This window comes from Penicillium odoratum, assembly GCF_028828045.1.
Source record: "Penicillium odoratum strain IBT 22623 chromosome Unknown utg000002l_segment0_segment0, whole genome shotgun sequence".
In the NCBI taxonomy this organism is placed as follows: domain Eukaryota; kingdom Fungi; phylum Ascomycota; class Eurotiomycetes; order Eurotiales; family Aspergillaceae; genus Penicillium; species Penicillium odoratum.
Genome location: NW_026643144.1, coordinates 2,207,451 through 2,227,103, shown reverse-complemented (window position 1 = coordinate 2,227,103; position 19,653 = coordinate 2,207,451). Strand labels below are relative to the sequence as shown.

The window sequence follows — 19,653 nt, the reverse complement described above, 5'->3', positions numbered from 1 at the left end:
CTCATAAATCTGTAACATGGAGGGCTATTGTTTCACAAGAATCCGAATTTAATCATTCGGAACCTTATGTGTAAATCTGACCACGTTAACGAATCTAGTATTACCTGCCCATCAAAGAACTCGAGTCAAGCCTTGGCACTCGCATGACAAAGAGACTTTGTGAGAATATTTCTTATTAAAATGAACACTCTGTGCAATGATGTTTCAAGTGGCAGAACATGGAAAAAAAGCCTGCTATAGACAGTAAAAGGATCGCTGTTTTTTCTCGGCGTTTCAAATGAGAACTCGGGGGATAAAATTCTGGTTGAAACAAGGCTCCCTTGCCCATATTGGTTAGTGTGCAATACAACAGAAAGAGACTGATGGCCAAAGACAAAGAGAGAACTTGGATCCGCGTATGTAAGGCCCGAGGGGCTCTCACCACGTGTGAGATGTCTTTGATTATTCACAACTATCCCTCTCTTCCTCTTCTATTCGACAAGATTACGTTCTACTTTACAGTGAGCAACAGTCAAGATGCAGATCCCAAAACGGTTCTTGCGACCATTGTTAGGGACGATCATAGTGAGAACATGGGTGGTCGCACGGGGAATAGATGTTAATAACGGAGTGGAGGACACAAGCGACTTGAGTACTGCGTCTGACGCTGGTGTTGTGGCTATAGTTTCTACTACAAGCTCAACAGGTTTGAGTACGAGCTCTTATATGACTACTACTGATAGCACGACGAGCACTTCCACGAGTACTACATCTACCGGAATCACCACGCACACCATTCAAGTTGGACCAAAGGCAAGCCCACATGCCTACGTTCCGCACAATATCACGGCAAATGCGGGGGATATTGTTGTCTTTGAATTTTATCCTACAAATCACTCTGTCGCCAAGGCAGATTATCTTGCGCCATGCGTGCCAGCCAGCTCGGGTGAATTTTGGTCTGGAGAATTTAACAGCTTCACCGAGGATAATGGTGAACTGGTTGGTCCAGTAAGGCAACAACATCAACTTTATTGGCATGGGAGATTAACGCGAACTATCCAGGCTCCAACTTGGTCCATTACTGTCAACGATACAGAAGTATGCTTTCCCGTTCCGATTGTCACGGCCAAAATTAACCCATCAATATCATAGCCAACATTTTTCTACTGCACCGCACTAGGATCCTGTCTCAAAAATGGAATGGTAGGCTCTATAAACGCAGTACGAATTACCCCGTGATAGGAATCAACAATTCACATCTAACATATTCCAGAACTCCAGCCAGACTTGGGAAGCACAGTACAAACGCGCACTCACATATCCCTACATGCTACTGCCCGGCGAATCGATGCCCGCCGAGACCTCCAGCTCAGATTCAAGTTCAAGCTCATCCTCCAGCGGATCCAGAGCACACAGCCTCAGCACAGGCGCTATCGCCGGAATAGTAGTGGCATGTGTAGCCTTCGTCGGCATTCTTATCGCACTCTTCTGGACCCTGGGTCGCAACCGCATATACCAGAAATGGATGTCCTCCGAAGACGGAAGAACTGAACGAACAGCCCGCTGGGCATTCTCCCACTCTCACGCCAAGGACGCTCCGCCAAAGCAGAAAAGTAAACTCGATAACAATACTGTTGGCTCTATGGCAGCGCGATCGGAGCATAGTCATTTTTCCAGCCCCCAGCCTAGTAGTTATAATTATGCGAGTCAGGATCTTAGCCACCGAGTACCTTCGGAGGTGACAAATACGACTCGCTCCATGTATGGGGCTTTGGCGCTGCAGCGTGGTTCGGGGCAGTGGAACTGGGATGCTGCGCAGCATCCTCGGAATCAGCGAGGTCCGACTGAATTGGATGCCACTAGTGCGTCACCGCCACGGTATGAACCCTTGAGACATTATCGGTAAGGATTGATTTGTCATCAAAATTATGCTGAGAGTTTCGAATTTTGCAGGACTTTGTGGACGTATTTGAGTGGATAAGACACCTTGTTGAATATTTTCTATGTTGTGATATTTTTCTTTCTTTATAGTAAACATTGAGATATCCATAGCAAAGGGCGATTTATGAGTTATATTTTGCTTGACGTGCCTGTGCAAAAATTCTTTGTAAATGTTTTTCACATACAGTCGTTCCGGTTCCTACTAAATTAGTGATATGTTGAGGTTACAACCTGTCCGCTTAGGGAGGTTGGAAGGTCGACTCATATGGTTCTCCTAGAGAGTAAAAGTTTGACTTCTCTTCGGTGTAAAAACTGAATATCCTTGGAAAAAGAGAAAAGATAAGCATACTAGTACAGTGGTTGCTAAGAATAGATAAGAGGGGAATGTAAAGACACCGACGAAGATATCAATAAACCAACTGTAAATGCATCATGTAGGCACGAAAAGAGGGGTTGAACAATATTACGAAACACAGTCATTCCTAATTGAAAATCTTTCTCTCCGAACAATAAATGTAGTCCAATCGATCGATCCCAGGGAGCCTCGCATGACGCGTCGATTTACGCGCTGTTGGTTTTTTAAAATAGAATGCGCAGCCGGCAAATCGGGCACAGCAGTGCGAAAAAGCAAAGTTGGACAACGCAAGTTATATAAGGTCGCTCATCAATTTACTTGACGTTTCATTTCATTCCTCCAATACTGATATTTTCGCTGAACATCAACCCTACTGCCGCTGTCAAGTAGATCAGTGGATACCCTACACTGAATCCCTCTCTTCCAAAGTCATTCCATCCACCCAATTATCAAGATACCAATATCAACTTTTAAACATGCTCAGCTCGATCCTAGACTGTATCTTCGGAACTCAAGCAGATGACGCTCCATCCCCCACCTCGGCACGATCCCCCGAATCCATCGCTTCAGATATCGTCACCAAGATCCTGAACGCCGAATCTCCCGAATTACTCAAAAAACAGCTGAAAGATGAGATTTTGATAAATGGATGGTCCGAAGCTATCGCGAAGGCTATCCTAGAAGGCTTGAAGACTGCAGTCAAAGCCGGCACGGAAATGGCACAGGCGGCTGCTGACGCGGCGGCCAAGTGCAAAGATGCCGCTATCGGCTTTGCGACCGAGCATCCTGTATACGCTACGTTGATTGCATTTGGTATCCTGGCTTTGTTGATGCCGTGGGCTCTAGAGATTCTTGGGTTTGGGGAGTTGGGCCCGATTGAGGGGTCTTTTGCGGCTGGTTGGCAGAGAGCGTATGCGGGGTATGTGCCTAAGGGGGCTTTGTTTGGGTATTTCCAGAGACTGGGGATGAAGTGGCATTGGACTGTTTGAGGGATGCTGGCTTGGTATCTCATTATCTTGATTGAATTTGTATCGTGCGAGGTCCAGATAAACTCAGATATGTCAGAGATAGCACAATTGGTATCTGTGGATTTGCTGCGTTGATTTTTTGGCCTGGGTTTGATGGAAGATAACATAGGAAGACGGTAGCCAGGTTAGTTAGTCACGATTAAGCCGTTCTCGCTCACTCTGTCAGCCCACTCCATCCAACTACCATCATAAAGCCTCATATCCATTTGGTAGCCACACTCGCGCAGTGCCAAGCCCAAAGCAGAAGCTGTGACACCAGAGTTGCACGTCAAAACAACAGGAATCTCCTCATCCACTCCGGCCTTCGAGAAAATAGTCCTGAGCTCATCCACAGGTCGAAGAGATTTGTCCTCCGTTAACAAAGAAGCCAGAGGAATGCTCAGCGCGTCGGGCATATGCCCTGGTGGCAAAGACTCATACGCAGTAGCATCGAGACCAGAAAACTGGTGAAAAGGCCTAGCATCCAGGATCTGACAATGCCTTTGGGCGGAGTTCTTTAAGACGAGATCCCGTAGCTCCTCAAATGATATCACCTCCCGCGGATCCCTGGCCTGCGGAAGAGTAATTATAGTTTGCCATGGGACCGGCTTTGAGCACAGGACTAGTGAATCATTCGAAATAGCAAAGCCCTGATTCGCATATCGAGTAAAGTTGTTTAGAACATGAACGTTTCTATACCCAAAATGCATGTATGTCCATGCGACGCGCGGCGCAGAATATAATCCAACTTCGTAGGTATCATAGACAACAAGTATATCTTCTTCATAAATGCCGTCGCTGTAGATCTGGGCGTTGAAGGCTTGAGCAGTCGGCATCATTACCGGGTATTTGGAACTGGTGTCGCTGTACCGCTCGGCGTCCATGTTGAAAAAGCTTGTTTTCGTGAGCCGGGGATCCTAGGTGAGACTGTAGTCAGGATTGACGTACATGGAATGTGGGATATGTTTAGATTGAAAAGATTTCAGTGTAGGTTTCCGGCCAGCAGCTATCGGGACGATGCGGCGTTGCACTTTGTTGTTTGACAAGGCATCATGGAGCTCAGAGGGGGAAATGAAGAACGTCTTGAAGGGATCTAACGGGTTGGTCATTATGTGTGATACCGAATATGAGTGCCCTGTTATAGTGAGCTGTGTACAAGACAAAAATTAGCTGATGTTGATTATGCTTCCCGGCAGGAGGTCGGCAGAGAAAGTGGAGAACTTTGCGGCTCAGGTGGGGTGTTTTGCCGACATCGGGAGTTCCCATCCCAGTTCGTTCAAACTTCAGTCATGAATAAGGTTTTTTGCCTCAATTTCACCGGTGTACGGATGACAGGTGACAATATTTCAAGATGAAAGTTAATGAAGGAGCGAGAAAAGGTTGAAAGTCTTGAGAGACAAAGTAGTCAATTGGGGCCCCAGAAAGATTAAGGATCACGCCGACTGGGAAGGTAATAAGAAGCGAGATGGAAAAAAATGGCATATATGAAGGAAGAAGAAAAGAAAAGAAAAGAAAAGAAGGTAAAATATTGAGTCCCAACCAAGCCACCAGGAGGAATTACACAGCACTGGAAGCACTGACCCTCCAGTCTCCAAAACAGAGTCATTCGAATCATAAACACATACATTCCCCCGTTGATGCTACCTTGAATACTCACAGCACTTCTCTGCTCTTGAAAACCAACGCCAAAGGTGCTGGAACCAACGTAAAAGCATCCCGCTTCCCCTTCCAGAATGAAGCCTCATTAAATCCAGGCACAAACGAAACATCATATCGAGTGAGCACCTCAGCCGTTACTCGGCGAATTTCCATGAATGCCAGTTGCTTCCCTACACAGATGTACGGACCTAAATGAATCAGTATAATCCAAGGTGAACCATGCATATATGAGACGAACCAGCTCCAAATGGCATGAACGCTGAAGGTTCTTTGACCATTTCCGGTTGCGTCGTCCACCTCTCGGGTCGGAATTCGGTAGGAAATGCAAAGGCTCGTTCATCTAGTTTTAGCCAATCAGCATTGAATTGACATTCCAACGAGACTGGGTGAGATAGCATACCTCTGAATAATGTGTGCATCGGAATTGCGACCATCACGTCGCCAGGGATGTAGGTGTCTCCTATTTGGAGGCCTCCACGTGGAGTCACTCTCTGCAGTCCAGATGGGACTACTGCATGTAGACGAATAGTCTCGTTGATGATGGCATCGAGAAACTTCAGGCCCGTCAATTGGTCAGTTGAGAGGTCTGGCAGTGCGTCCAATTCCGCTTGAAGTGCTTTCTGGAGGGATTGATCCTTTGCTAGTTCAAAAAATACGTTGGTCAAACTTGCTGCGGTTGTATCACTGTTTCACGGAGTTAGATGGGAAGATTGAGGAATAAGAAAGGATAAAGATCTACCTTCCTGCGACACTAATCAGATATGTATCGCCGTGCAGGTTGAGATGATCTTGATCGGTCTTGGGGCCTTGTTCAAAAGCCTTGTGAATCCATGAGAAGATATCTGGACGACTTGGCGGATTCTAGAAAAGTTAACCTATCAGTATCTCCTGACCATTTCAGTAATCATTGGGGAGGAATGCCTGTATGCGGTGTTGGATTTGATCATTAAGCCATGCACCAAACTTGAGATAATCAGCGTTGATAAGGGGAATGCGCTTGAAAAACGGGAATAGCCACATCAGATGGCTGAAAAGTCCAATCATTTTCATATCAGCGTGCAGCTGCGTATAGAAGTACTTGTCATTTCCATCTGCGAGCATGTCAAATGACTTCCCTAGGGAAAGATCCCCCATAACATCAATGGAATAGAAATTGAACCACTTTGTCATATTCATTGGTTTGCCGATATCCTTTTCGATGGCCTGGATTAGTTTTGCAGAGTAGTAGGCCACTCGGGGCTCATAGTCTCGCAGCGCTAGCGACAACATGGTTAGCGCCCAGCTTCCAGTCATACTTGGTCGAAACTACCTTGAGAGCTGAAGGCCTGGTCCCAGACCTTCCGTCGTCGTGCGTGAGAGGCCTTATCCCGATCGGTTTGAAGAGAAACTCGAGGCTCAATGCAATTATACCATGGCCCTTTGTGAGCCACCGCCTGGGAACTGTAGAGTAATTTGACAGCAGCTGGGTCCGAGATAGAGAGTTCAGTAGGACCTTTGCAAAAATCAGAGACGTAGAATAAAGCTTTTCCAGGTCTTTATACTAACCGATGCGAACGTAATCCCCAAATTTGCGGTGAAGATTTTCCGTCTCTTCGTATAGATGGAAATTCTTCGCCGACAAGAAAGTCACGTAGAAGTTTGATAGTCGGGCGAGAAATGGCCCGGGGAATTTATTCAGTCGATGAAACGCTCCTCGATAAAGTAGCATACTACTATAGATTCCCAACACATGATATGCGACGAGTTGTAGTGACCAATTTGGCGTGGTCGGGATTTCAAGCTTCTCCAAGGTGCCGAGGTACTCCAGGCTAGCCAGTACGGCGGTCAGAATCGCGTAGTTGATCACGACTCTCGGGGCTTTCAGATCCCATTCTCCGTGGCGGTAAAGTAGAACGTGGGTGCTGACACCTGTCAGACCAGCGATAACGGGGAGTACATCAAAGTACTTTGACAGCATGGTCACAGGGGATTGTTTGAAATCTGGGGGGCGGGGGAAGAACTCAGTTCGTCCCCCCTCCCCTGGCACAGTCATGTCTTCTGCTTACGGCCTGTCTGCTGCTGATGAACTCTGCAATGTGACATGTCTCCTCCAATCAAAGTTGATGCAATGAAAATGGTGGCGGCTAGCTGCATGATGGAGAAATGGATGTTCGTACCAACGTCAAATTATGATTTCAGACAAAAAAAGACTTGAAAATCCTATGTGATATAATCTCAGTAGGAAAAAGCCATATTTGCAACGGTAGAATTAAAGCACTGGCTAGTATTGTTCGCTTGCCCATATACTGATGGTATGGCAATGAAGTGGTAAACAATGTGAGAAGTGGTCGCGTACTCCTGCCTCAGGCAACAAGTTTCTGAGACGCAATACAAATCACATCTTTCATGGAAAGTCTCATGTCGAAAAGGCCCTTCAAAAGTCATGATTTGGCGCTGTTTCTACCGAAAACTCAGTAATGGGCATTGTGGGTAATCAGAAGAAGTCTTGGCACAAAAAGAAGAGTACCTTGATGGCTATAGCCTGTATGGCCTTCAATCCGAACTTTATATTAATTTACTACATATCATCTCTTGACCTGGAGATTGAAAAATGCTATTTCAGTAGACTCGAGAATAAGTTTTTTCGGCAAAAATGCCCTCCCATGCACTAAAACGGATCTCGGGCGTCACAAGCGGGGTCGCCGAGGTGGAAGATGAACAAAATAGACGACCACAATCAGAGACCTGATTCCAGAATTCACCACTCTGTTTGTTCAATTTTTCAATCTTAAATATTCAAATCTTGTCATCAACCTCACAGCAAATATGACGTCTACCACAGCGATCGTAGCGCACGAGCCAACCCATCTCATGAAAAAGAACTGGTCACTTGAAGAAGTCACCATCACTACCCCAGGCGACGATGAGATCCTAGTAGAAATGCACGCCGCAGGAATCTGCCACACAGATCTTCTCCTTTCATCCGTCCCTACAGGTGTATTCGGGATCCAATACCCGAAAGTCGTCGGACACGAAGGTACATCCAACTAGAATGAAACCCCGCTATCCTAGCACAATCCTATTCCATATCACTAACAGCAGTCAAGGCGCTGGAATTGCCCGTGCAGTGGGTAAAAATGTCCAATCGATCAATCCAGGAGATCCCGTCCTTCTATCTTTCAGCTCCTGTGCTTCGTGTCTCCAGTGCGAGGATTCTCATCCAGCTTACTGCGATAGCTTCGCCGTGAGAAATTTCCGCGGAGGCGATGGATCAATGACCATGCAGTCTGATAAGAAACTCTGGTCCCAGTTCTTTGGACAATCCAGTTTTGCGAAGCTTAGTGTTGTCCATAAATCCAGCGTGGTCAATGCTAAAGACCTTATTCAGGATGTCGATGAATTAAAGCTCTTCGCGCCGCTAGGCTGTGGATTCCAAACTGGCATGGGCGCTATTCAAAATATCACAAATGCCGTCCCGAGCGATGTGATACTAGTCACGGGTCTTGGGGCTGTGGGGATGGGCTCTGTGATTGTAAGTTCGAACCCATTGGCGATAATTACGGTATATTAATGCAAAATAGACTGCTGCCATCGTGGGATGCAAAACCATTATCGCAGTTGATCGAGTAAAAGCGCGTCTTGATCTCGCGAAAAAAGTTGGTGCTACTCATACGATTGATACCAGCGAAGAAGGATATACGACATTGGACGAGGCTGTTCGGAAATTGATTCCTACTGGTGTTTCCATTGCTATTGATGCTACCGGTGTTCCTGCGCTTATTGAGCAGAGTTTGGCGGCGACGCGGGCTCGTGGTAAAATGGTTATTGTCGGTACGCCGCCGCCTGATTTTAATTTGAGCATTCATGCTAGTACACATCTTACTGTGAGTCTTTTTTGTGGATGTTGGGTTGAAGACTGCTGATTGGCATTATTTCTTAGACCGGGAAGGCTGTTTTGGGGTGTATTGAGGGAGATTGTGATCCTCAGACTGTGAGTATCTTCCACTAAAGTGCCTTGCTGTGTTACTAATCGTGTTTCAGGCAATCCCGCAGCTGGTCCAATGGTATCGTGAGGGTAAATTCCCTCTTGAACCTTTTGTGAAGTACTTTGATGTGAGTTGTTCCATTTTTTGGTGGATTCATTATGCTGACGAAGATGATAGGCTGCGGATTATGAGGCTGCTGTTCACAGTTTGGAGAATGGCGAGGTCATCAAGCCCGTTCTGATATGGAAGCACTAGGTAGAGAAGACCAAGATTTATGTGTGAAAATATCACGCACTGGAAAATATCCGGTTGATCGCACTAAAGAATTGTTGAAATTGCCATATTCTCAACATACAGAATATGAGCGACACAAAATTTAAAATAGTAAATTTGCAGTGTTTCCGTAGAATGATCACGCCGGTCAAGAAAGTACAACAGTTCATATTCAAGGCTACAGAGAAAAGGCTGAAGGGGCAAACCAAACTCACTCCTGCCATCGTCTCCAAAACCAAACACCAGTCACCTAAACTCCGTGAGTCCTGCTGCTACCACGAGCACTGCTGGTAGAAGAACCAGAGCCAGGCGCAGAACCACCACCACCACCACCACCCATACCAGAAGAACTGTCATTCTCAACGCCCCCCTCCTCGGTATAATAAGCAGCAGGAGTAACATCCGTACTCTCAGTCGAGTCAATGCCAACAGTAATCCAAGCAAAAACGCCATCAGAAACATCATCGCCAAGGAGCACGTACTCCATGAACGGATCAATCGTATCAGCTTCCTCGGAAAGAATGCTATCGTCAGCGTTTGTGGTCAAGTCCTGAGTATTGGTCGAATAAGGAGAAGTCTTCTCGACCTCCGTGATAAGGTCCTGGTCGAAGAAGAGCTGGCCCACGTGCGAGGAGTGGGCGGTGTATAGACCTGAAAGGGTATCGTTTGCGAGCACGGTGTCATTTGATGAGTGAGTGAGGACTGGATTTGCTTAGCTTAGTTTTGAAATTGTGGGTGGGTGGAAATAGTGGCTTACCGTGGATGTGGGTGGCACGGCCGGTATAGTGGCCCGGGAAGATGGATTCGAATTGAACGACGCCATCGCTATTGCTGGGCTGGATACCACGGAGGAAAGTGTTGTCGAGGTTTGTTGCGTCGGATGAGTCGCCGTTTCCGCTGGCTTGGACGCCGGAGTAGACACCCTTGGTTCAAAGGGTCAGGAGGGTTTTCTATGGGGAGAATGGATGAGACTTACTGTAGAGTTACAGTGCCAGAGGTCCATGTAGACGTTAGGCAGGGGCTCGCAGGTGTTGGTGTCAACGACCTGGATATCCATATAGAGAGGGACACCACTCTGAGTCTCGACAATGTTCTCACGAATCAACTCGCCAGACACGTCTGATCAATGTTAGCTTGTGCTCTATTGAGCACATTCTTGGGATGCTCACAGTAAGGACCCTGGGTAACATCTGGTCCCAGGATACAGGTAGCTTCAGATCCGAACAGAACGCTGGGATCAGTTGACATATCGACGCTTGTTAGGTTCGAGTGGTGCGAGGTGTTAACCACAGTATCAAGGTCACGAGCCTTGAGGAATTGAGCCTCTGAAACCAATTAGCTGTGAGCTGTGGTACCTGCTTGTGTGTTCATACCGTTGTTGAGGCCACGGCGACGACGAATGTTCTTCACAGCGCGCTCACGGCGAGCAACATTCTTGTTATCGAGACCCCGAGCCTTGAGCTTCGATGCGCACTGCGAAAGACTGCGAGTTTGAATGCTAGCTTCTTTCAAGAAGGCAGCACGCTCAGCAGCTTCAGCCTTGACATTGTGGCCGGGGTGAGCGGAGACAAGACCAGCCAGACCGACCAGGCTGACGGTAATAGCAGAGAGTTGAACCATGATGATTTGATATAACAAGCGACCAGAGGAAAGAGAGAATTGGATTTCAGTGGTAGTTGGAATGATATGCCAGCTACATAGCTTCTTTTATACCACGGCCTCGCTATCTTCGGAATTACGCCTTTGACATGGCATACTACAAGATGATGACACCTCAAACAAGACCAAGAGAAGCTGACGCAAGGCATGGAGACAGAATAATTCAAATGCACAAATCAAATCGCTAATATTTCTCATCCGCAAGGTACCAAAGCCCTAAACAATGTACCGGACCCGCGGTGGATCATCAGCCTGGGTCTAGGGAGGCCTCAGACCGGTCCAGGGACCAAATCAGTAAAGAAGAAGCCGGTTATAGAGCGTAACTAGTCCAGGGACTCAAAAAACGGAATATCCGTGATGAATCAATCCGCCGATCATGATCCACTCTGGTCTACGCCAAGGCAAGGTTGACGACTCATACAGCGCACGGCCTCAGGGAGGTTTTAAGAATACGCCGTGCTAAGTTTATTGGATTGAATGGAATCTGAATGTGGAGAGTGGCTGGTTTGATCTGCGGTGATGACGAAGATTTGAATATCAATTGGTGGTTTGGGGGCTGAGATGTTCCAGAATCCAATATCGGTAGCTAGGTTTAGTATAGGATGTGCCTTTTTGGTCAAGGACTCAAGAAATTGGTCGACGTTGTTATTGATTCGCGCTCTAGTATGGTGATAACCCCTACCGCATGTGCAGGGCTATTTTGAATGACTAGTCCTTGTTCAGGTCACGTTCCTGATGGTGTCTTCAGTTTGCCGTGGAGCATATGGAAGCGTACGTACCACTTCTTGGCGTTCCGTCGTCGGTTTTTCTCCGGGGAAATATCCACCATTGCAAGCACTGCTAATTGAGCGTCGCGGGGGAATGCCAAGGAATTTCCAGGGGTTTCGATAATTTAAGTGGCAACGAAACTTGAATTGAGGCGCATGTCTGTCACAGTCTGTGTTGTGCGTGGTGCCGTGTTGAAAAGGGTCTATATTGCTGCCAAGCATGCGGAAGGTCTTGGCATTTGGGTGTTGAATTGGGACTTTGGATTTTAATCAAGAGTAAGCAAATAAGATGTTCAAAATATGGCACATGCAATAGAAGATTTAAAAATGGATGACAGTTTTATAATATGATAAAATAACATTAATTAACGTAGAAGTACATTGAGTCACTATATTCATTGACCAATTAAGTCAAACATCAACATCGTAGCATAGCACGTGAAACCTGGTATCTCGCTGAAAGTGGAACCAGCCAAAATAAAAGAAAAATGGTATAAAAGAGATATCACCGAAGAGTATAATTTACGGCTTAAACCTCCTGGTGGCTGACAACGGGAGCAATAGCAGCCTTCTCGACGGAAAGACCCATCTCACCAGCGAAGGTGGAGTGGGGCTTCCACTTGGCGGAGGTACGAGGGGTAGTCTCCTCCATCATCTTGTCAACCTGCTCAAGGGTCAATCCCTTGGTCTCGGGAATGAGGAAGTAGGTGTAGATGAATGCACAGGTGCAGAGGGAGCCCCAGATGAAGAAGACCTTGGGTCCAAGGTTACCCTCATCAGTGTAGACCATGTAGGGGGTGATGACGGCAATAATCTGGAAAGCAATGTTAGTGTTTGTCAAAGATGGGTTCAGAAAGAGGAACGTACGCAGTTCCAGAGCCAGTTGGAGGCGGTGGAGAGGGCAACACCGCGGGAACGGATGGGGAGAGGGAAGATCTCGCCAATCACGACCCAGGCACCGGGACCCCAGGTGCTAGCGAAGAAGAAGACATAGATGCAGATGAATGCGATCATGGCGGCGGTGGCGTTCTGGTGAGGGTAGGCGGTGACACCGATGATGGCGACAATGAACTGGCACACAACCATGCCGAGGGCACCCCAGAGGAGGATGGTACGACGACCGAACTTCTCAATCATGTAGAAGGAGAGAGGAGTGGAGAGGACGTTGACGATGGTGGTGATGATGCTCAGGAGGAAGGGGTTTTGGATCGTGCCGAGCTGGGAGAAGAAAGTAGTTCCGAAGTAGAAGACGAAGTTGACACCGGTCCACCTAGGAATATGTTAGAATCATGATCAGGTAATTTTACAACCAGGAGACTTACTGCTGCATCATCTGCAAAGAGGTACCAAGGATAGTGCGGCGGAGGTTGCTGTTAGCATTCCAGAGGCTGCCCTTGAAGCAGCTGAACCAAGTGTCGAAGTAGCCACCCTGGGGAGTAGCCTGGAGCTCGTACAGGTGGTTAGCCTGGATCTCGTTCAGCTCCATGCTGACGAACTCGGAGTCAGCGGGCTGACCGCGAACACGGGCGAGAGCATCACGGGCCTTCTCCTGGTCACCCTTGCGGATGAAGTAACGAGGAGACTCGGGAAGGAAGAGAAGGCCGACACCGAGGATGAGAGCCCAGAGCATCTGCAAAGCGATAGGAATGCGGTAAGAGCCGGAGTCGTTACGGTTCTCAGTACCATAGTCGACGCAGGTAGCCATCATCAGACCAATGGTAATGCAGAACTGGTAAGACGAGACAATGGCTCCGCGGACCTTGCGGGGAGCGATCTCAGACATGTAGAGAATGATGATAGCGGAGACAAAGCCAACACCGAAACCAGCGATCAAACGGCCAGCGACGAGCAGACCGATGCTGCTGGAGGCGGTCTGAAGAGCGACACCAATGAGGAAGACAACACAGCCAGCAATGATTGTGATACGACGACCAAACCAATCGGCAAGATCACCAGCCATGATAGCACCGAAGAAAGTACCAGCGGATAGGATGGAGACGATGAGAGATTTTCTGGAAGCGGGAATAACGAAGTCGGCGGCGGGAGTGGTGGCTTTGTCCAAGCCCATGAAAGTCGAGATGAAGTAATCCATGTCAAGGACACCACCAATGTATCCGGAGTCATAACCAAAGAAGATACCACCAAAGGCAGCAAAAGCACACATCAAGTAAGTCTTGACGGTGACGGGGGCCTCGACGCGAGAAGCGTCGATGCCCCCGATAGGGGAAACAGCACCACCGGGCATTTGATTGTCAGGTGTGAGAATGAGGATGGAGGTGTAAATAGAATATATGAGTGATCTTAGTCAGACAAATAGAGCAGAAAGCTTAAAGATGGCTGTTGATATGATTGAGATTGATGAAGATGAAGATGAAGATGAAGGATGAAGAAGAAAAAAAGCAGGGGAAACATGATGGTTTATATCCTCAGCCAAACCTATACAATTCCCAAAATCCCCGCAAACCCAGAAAATCCCCCCAGACCCGGTGATTTACCAAGTCAATCGAAGCGAGAAACCACCTAAACCCGAAAGGGGAAAACGTGAACAGAGATTTTCCCCAAAAAACCAACAAAACCATGTGGTCCAAGAACCTGGGGAAGGTCTGGAATGCAGAATGAACCCTGAATAAGCCACCAAAAATAAACTGAAATAAGCTGACCAAACAAATCCTCGGTTTTCACCCGAACCTTGTGTCTCGGTACTCGGACTTTGTCCCTGAATCGGTCGATGCCCGTCAGGACTCGTCCCTGATTGGTCAACAACCTGGCACTAACTGCGCCACATCCCGAAAATATCTTTTTTTTTCTTTCTGCGTGACCTGAATGTTCGAGCTCTTCGCATCTCGGCCATCGACAATTGTCGGCCATCTTCCATTGTCGGGCCGTGAATTCTTCATCAACCCTGCTTTCTACCAGCTCAGCCTCACCCGAACCTCATGATCTGACCGCGTGACTCGGCCATCTCCGTTGGGTAGATTAATCCCTGTAGCAGATCATGGTTCTAATTAAATTACAAATCAGCACTCTAATGTCGCTTACATACGCTAAAGCCGAATTCCAATACCGACTTCAATTTCAAAGCGCCAGGCAACACGGCTGGCGCGGGGTTGAGATACTGTATCTGTTACGCCACTTAGCCACACGACTGTGTTAAACTGTAAAATGTTTCCAACTTCCTAATTGGGCTATTCCTGGAGACCCTACCCCCCGCACTAGCCCGCTCCCAGAACCAAAGGAAATTATTTCTTGGGTCAATTTGACTACACGCGGAGAATGGACCAGTGAAAATGCATATCGCATTTTGCTTTTTTTCATTTTGGGTTTCATCCGTTGCTTGCCAATACTTGGAAGGGGTCGGGGCGCACTTGGCGTCTACAGACCTGACTATTCCGCAAATTGAAGCGCCAGGACCCTTTCAATACGAGGGGTTTGGGAATGAAATGGTCATTTACCCGGTTAGGGCTGGGCTTTCTTGGGTGTTATTGGTAAATTCAATGGAGAATGTTACTGAATAGGAGAAAGGTCTGAGAACTGTAAGGTTCGGGAGGTCAAAGGAGATTAAATTTTCCATTTCTCTGGAAGAACAGGGGAAGAGAGATTGGTACCAAGGTCCCGAATCCCGGGGTTGGCCGTTTCTGACATCGGCATCTCAATCTGGATCGGGTTTACCAAATGAACCGAGGATTCGAGACATCCCGGTGAGAGAATTCCGTTAGAATCCTCGGAAACCCGGGGCCCCAGAGTCAATGATCAGTAGATGTCAATTGCCCATTTTTCGGTTTTGCGGAGTCAAACAAAGAGCGGAGTAAAATAAAGAAATATTTGTTCTGCTTGCTATGGTATGACATGTGGACGGTGGTACAGATATGGGGAAGTTCACCGGCATCTCAAACAGTACTTTCTGATTTCACCTTTAGTACGGCACATTGCGAAAAGCATAGTCGATCTCGAATGCGCGTGATTTCTCAAGTCGAGCAAAGAATCCCTTCGGGCCTGTTCCCCATACGGAACTCTTCCTATTCTTGTTCATTGCTTTCTTGGTCATTTCAGATGCCATTCCGTCCATGTTGAGATGCCCCGGGGTACAGTGATGACTGTCTCCCAGACCAGAGGCTCGACGCAACGTAAGCTCTGTCCACTTCTCTTCGAATGAACGGTTGGGCTCTATTAAGAATCCACAAGGTATCATGCCCGTGCTCAGAGACTCCTCGATGCCATCTCTCTTTGCCTTGGCAAGAACAAATGCCACATGTATGGTCAATCGATCTAATACATACGGTTGTTTTGCACTGGCTGCTGCCTGGTATGGTCCTATGAAAAACAGGTTCTGGTAGCGGTAGCCGTGCGCCATCATTCCACGCAGGGTAGAAACCCTGTTTTTAGACCACTACTCTTGTAAAGTTTCATCCATCAAGCCTTTAACGCGTATCTTCTTTTGATCAATCGCAGTTCCCAGGGTATACCCAGTGCAAAAAACGATCACGTCGACCTCGTACTCGCAGTCATTCGCCATAACACCCTTCTCAGTGATGTCGCTAATACCTTGACCTTGGGTATCAACAAGAGTCACGTGAGGTTCATTGAAAGTTTGCAGGAACACATTACTGAAACATGGCCTCTTGCACCATCCATAGTACCAGGGAGTAAGAGACTCTGCGGTGGTTTTATCATGAACGACCTCCAAACCCCGCTTTCTGATAGCATCCTGTTGAAGCAGGTCAAATTCGATCATCTTTTCCAGGTACCCTTCTTCGAGGTTGGAAGGACCGCCTTTCAGTACACTATGCGACTGCATCTTAGTCCATGCGTCATACACAAGATTCTCTTTTGGTAGGGGCCTTTCGTTGGTGATTAACGCGTTGAAATTCTCCATGCGCTTTCGCTGCCATCCGAGCTTCTCAAACTCACTCTCTGGAGGAATGACATCGTTGTCACGAGGCCACACAGATACAGGAGTGCGTTGAAATACGACCACTTTCTTTGCCCATTTGGCTAATTCTGGAATCACTTGGACAGCAGTCGCCCCGGTCCCAACAACTCCCATACGTTTTTCCTTCAATTTTGTCATATCGGGATTCTCTTGAGACCCCCCGGTGTACTCATAGTCCCAACGTGAACTATGAATGATCTTTCCACCGAATCGTTGACGCAAAGTCCTTTGAGATTCGGTACCTTTGGCAAATCCAGGAAACCGGTTGCCACAAAACACAAAGTCCGCTATCTCAAGGGGAAGGCCATCAGGTGTGTTCATCGTCGCTTCCCAGTACAAATCGTCAGTGAAGCGCAGAGAAGAAACATTTGTTTCGAAACGGGTTTATTGGACCAGGTTCCACTTCTTGGCAATCCGTACAGCATGCTCCTGTATTTCAACTCCGCTGATGTATTTTCCACTGGGCATGTCCGTTTCTTCGAGTATCGGCAGGTAGATGTAACTCTCAATGTCGCAAACCAAGCCTGGATACTTATTCAATGACCAAGTTCCACCAAAATCTTTCCCCTCGTCCACGACCGTAATTTGTCGCGTGGTACAGAATCCAGTGTCGATCAGTCGGACAGCAAACAACAGTCCCCCGAAGCCAGCGCCGATTATAAGTATACGCGCATCCTTCATGAAGTTGTTTCTTCTGTTTGTTCTGGCAGATCTACCTTGCGATCCTGACCTGTTGAACTCCTCATACTGGTTAATTTTCGCTTCTCGCACTCGATTCTGTATTTCAGCTTGACCTTTTCGATTCTGTCTTGCTCGTCCGGGTCCATGGTGGCAGCTTCGTGGGTTCCGATTCAGATGCTGTTGGATTTGGGCGAATTTGATCACGCGTTGGAAAAAAAGAGTTTGGAAAGAGGTGGAACGAATTGTGGGGGAGAGGATTGAGGATCGAAATGTTTGTTAGGGAAGGAAAGAGAGAGAATAGAGAAGGTTGGAACAAGGTGATGAAGTGAGGCTTGAATAGGGAAGCAAAGAACTGAGAGACCAAAATACCCATTGAAACACAATTCATCTTCTCATTTGTACCAGATTGCTAGTCTGGGCTATAATAGCCTGTCTATGATTGATTTGTTCAATTCTTTGAACGTATTAAATGTCTTCCTTTCAGTTGTCTTGGTCTGAACATACGTAATTATCTCCCCATTCGAAGTGCATTTTCAAATCTCGGAAGCAAACATCATGGAGACAGACCGGCTTATGAATCAGGTGTCAACGTCTTGCCACCCCACAAAATATTTAAGCCGCATGCCTACATTATCTACACTTCAATCGACGATGAAAACGCCCTACAACTCAGAAAAACACCTGCCAAGTTAAATTTTGTCATGTTCATCTTGGAAATACTCGGTTAGCCCAATCTTGGAAAAACTCAACGAAGATGCTGACCGAATTCCCACCGAGAAGCAGGATCGCCAAGAGCCAAGACACAGCCACAACAGCGTGCCCTCTCATTCGTCCGGATTCCAGACCTGATAAGCACTAGCAATGTGATGGGCCCCTTCGGCTAGACCCGAGAGGGCATGGCTCCAAGCCATGGATCCTTAAAGGCTTTCATGGCGCCCCTAGCGGCCCGCGTTTATGTCTTTTTCCTGCCTTTTTGCCCTGCGCGAAATGTCTCGAACGTCAAAGATATTTCTTTCTTTCCTTGTTTCTGCTGGCTTGGTTACTGCTCAAGAAGTCGGTTTCTTTAAAGATGCATCCATCTGCACCGACGCAAAGGGCCTTTCAACGTGCTACGACAAGGCAAAGACCAGCTGGACTAGCTGTGTGAACGACAATTGCGCTGAGGGGAGTCAAGACTGTTACGAGGCTTGTGACGAGGATATGTCGTGTATGGAAACACAATGCCCGGAACTGGGGATTGACTGTATCAATGCTTGCGCTTGTGTCCAAGCCATCGATCAGGTTGATTGCATTGCGTCAAGCTGCTGGAATCAGGTAGGAATCTTCAATTTAGTGGCCGTCCCAGAGCCTGACCAGCTCTAGGTCTACTCCTGTTAATACCAGGAAACAGTCCAAGTTATTACCAATACATGCGTAAAGACAGACATGGATCAACTTCCCTTCTGGCCTTCTCCCGACGACACTTCCGCCGGATGCTCCTGCAATATGGCCAAGACATACAAGAAGGAACTCCTCATTACAGATCAGTTGTCTGCATGTTCGAACAACATGACCAACCTTAACCAGATGTCTGTGGATGAGATGATAGAATATACCCAGGCGTGTCTTTGCTGTGCTGAGAGTGCGGTTGTATCCACGTACGTTGTTTATGATTCATGACCCATCGATGTTTTAACAATTTCAATTAGGATATATGATACCTGTCCGAATGCAAAACCATCGCTGCTTGCTATCGATAGATGGTATGACTCCTTCCTCGAACCAAATGATTGGGAGTCCTGCGGTGACTATCTTAATGCTTGGGATTGTGCTGGAGAATTGGGATTTGGTTCTGAAGATGCAGGTGAGACTAAAACGTTCTACAAACCTGGGGGTTTGCCGAAAAATGGGACTGAGACTTTGTCTAATACTGGGTCTTTGTCCACGCCTGTGAGTGGAGTGATATTCACCTGGACATTTGGAACGGATATCCATGTTATAACTGCTGTGTCTGCAGATAATGATGTTGCTGCAGCTACAACTACTGATTGCCAAGCCCAAACCGGTAGTGCGACGCAGACCGGTGCGACGAGTACCCAAATTGGCATGGCTACTGCTAGGGAGTTACCTGTGTGGACTGCACTGGTTTTTATTTGTCTGATTGGCTGGATGCTCATCTGAACCAGCAGGTCCAGCTTTTCGAGCTAGCATCTCAATTTATACCAGTGCTCATTCCACCACTCTAATTGCGTCTGTCAAAAATTATCTCTCTCAACATAGCTCCCTCGTTCGTCGTCAGACTTCCGGTAAACCATGTTGACCGTTTTGGATAAGCTATAGGCAGGCCAGTGTGGTGCATTGGGGATATGATGGTTATTTGGATTCAGATCGGATACGAAGGAAATCCATGATCGTGACATCAAGGTTGATAAGGCATGGTCCGACCCGTATGGTCCAA

At 47.3% G+C, this 19,653-nt stretch overlaps 11 protein-coding genes across 11 annotated transcripts; 4 read left to right on the top strand and 7 right to left on the bottom strand.

The window, feature by feature from the left end:
* Positions 1–516: 516 nt before the first annotated feature.
* N7520_002839 (cupredoxin domain-containing protein) lies at positions 517–1,855 on the top strand (the record flags this gene model as incomplete). The annotated part of the gene is made up of 4 exons (XM_057136774.1): positions 517–987; positions 1,042–1,077; positions 1,132–1,200; positions 1,253–1,855. Coding segments are annotated over 4 exons (1,179 nt in total), but the record flags the coding sequence as incomplete, so codon positions are not given.
* Positions 1,856–2,751: 896 nt separating this feature from the next.
* Positions 2,752–3,264, top strand: N7520_002838 (uncharacterized protein; the record flags this gene model as incomplete). Its single annotated transcript, XM_057136773.1, has 1 exon — positions 2,752–3,264. One exon carries the CDS (start codon positions 2,752–2,754, stop codon positions 3,262–3,264), a length of 513 nt encoding a protein of 170 aa, XP_056999459.1.
* A 164-nt stretch (positions 3,265–3,428) lies between these two features.
* Positions 3,429–4,166, bottom strand: N7520_002837 (sulfurtransferase; the record flags this gene model as incomplete). Its single annotated transcript, XM_057136772.1, has 1 exon — positions 3,429–4,166. One exon carries the CDS (start codon positions 4,164–4,166, stop codon positions 3,429–3,431), a length of 738 nt encoding a protein of 245 aa, XP_056999458.1.
* Positions 4,167–4,935: 769 nt separating this feature from the next.
* On the bottom strand, positions 4,936–6,898 carry N7520_002836 (cytochrome P450; the record flags this gene model as incomplete). Its single annotated transcript, XM_057136771.1, has 7 exons — positions 4,936–5,129; positions 5,180–5,281; positions 5,342–5,625; positions 5,681–5,783; positions 5,901–6,197; positions 6,251–6,433; positions 6,487–6,898. 7 exons carry the CDS (start codon positions 6,896–6,898, stop codon positions 4,936–4,938), a joined length of 1,575 nt encoding a protein of 524 aa, XP_056999457.1.
* An 848-nt stretch (positions 6,899–7,746) lies between these two features.
* Positions 7,747–9,161, top strand: N7520_002835 (NAD(P)-dependent alcohol dehydrogenase; the record flags this gene model as incomplete). Its single annotated transcript, XM_057136770.1, has 6 exons — positions 7,747–7,957; positions 8,028–8,452; positions 8,502–8,804; positions 8,861–8,911; positions 8,962–9,033; positions 9,084–9,161. The coding sequence occupies 6 exons, from the start codon at positions 7,747–7,749 to the stop codon at positions 9,159–9,161; spliced, it is 1,140 nt and encodes a 379-aa protein (XP_056999456.1).
* A 268-nt stretch (positions 9,162–9,429) lies between these two features.
* Positions 9,430–10,799, bottom strand: N7520_002834 (intradiol ring-cleavage dioxygenase; the record flags this gene model as incomplete). Its single annotated transcript, XM_057136769.1, has 5 exons — positions 9,430–9,881; positions 9,937–10,102; positions 10,156–10,298; positions 10,349–10,504; positions 10,553–10,799. 5 exons carry the CDS (start codon positions 10,797–10,799, stop codon positions 9,430–9,432), a joined length of 1,164 nt encoding a protein of 387 aa, XP_056999455.1.
* Positions 10,800–12,134: 1,335 nt separating this feature from the next.
* N7520_002833 (sugar porter family MFS transporter) lies at positions 12,135–13,850 on the bottom strand (the record flags this gene model as incomplete). Its single annotated transcript, XM_057136768.1, has 3 exons — positions 12,135–12,419; positions 12,473–12,875; positions 12,928–13,850. 3 exons carry the CDS (start codon positions 13,848–13,850, stop codon positions 12,135–12,137), a joined length of 1,611 nt encoding a protein of 536 aa, XP_056999454.1.
* A 1,668-nt stretch (positions 13,851–15,518) lies between these two features.
* Positions 15,519–15,956, bottom strand: N7520_002832 (uncharacterized protein; the record flags this gene model as incomplete). The annotated part of the gene is made up of 1 exon (XM_057136767.1): positions 15,519–15,956. One exon carries the CDS (start codon positions 15,954–15,956, stop codon positions 15,519–15,521), a length of 438 nt encoding a protein of 145 aa, XP_056999453.1.
* Positions 15,957–15,992: 36 nt separating this feature from the next.
* N7520_002831 (uncharacterized protein) lies at positions 15,993–16,856 on the bottom strand (the record flags this gene model as incomplete). Its single annotated transcript, XM_057136766.1, has 1 exon — positions 15,993–16,856. One exon carries the CDS (start codon positions 16,854–16,856, stop codon positions 15,993–15,995), a length of 864 nt encoding a protein of 287 aa, XP_056999452.1.
* Positions 16,857–16,919: 63 nt separating this feature from the next.
* On the bottom strand, positions 16,920–17,362 carry N7520_002830 (uncharacterized protein; the record flags this gene model as incomplete). The annotated part of the gene is made up of 2 exons (XM_057136765.1): positions 16,920–17,210; positions 17,252–17,362. The coding sequence occupies 2 exons, from the start codon at positions 17,360–17,362 to the stop codon at positions 16,920–16,922; spliced, it is 402 nt and encodes a 133-aa protein (XP_056999451.1).
* Positions 17,363–18,203: 841 nt separating this feature from the next.
* On the top strand, positions 18,204–19,376 carry N7520_002829 (uncharacterized protein; the record flags this gene model as incomplete). The annotated part of the gene is made up of 3 exons (XM_057136764.1): positions 18,204–18,530; positions 18,600–18,853; positions 18,905–19,376. The coding sequence occupies 3 exons, from the start codon at positions 18,204–18,206 to the stop codon at positions 19,374–19,376; spliced, it is 1,053 nt and encodes a 350-aa protein (XP_056999450.1).
* Between the last annotated feature and the right edge of the window lie 277 nt (positions 19,377–19,653).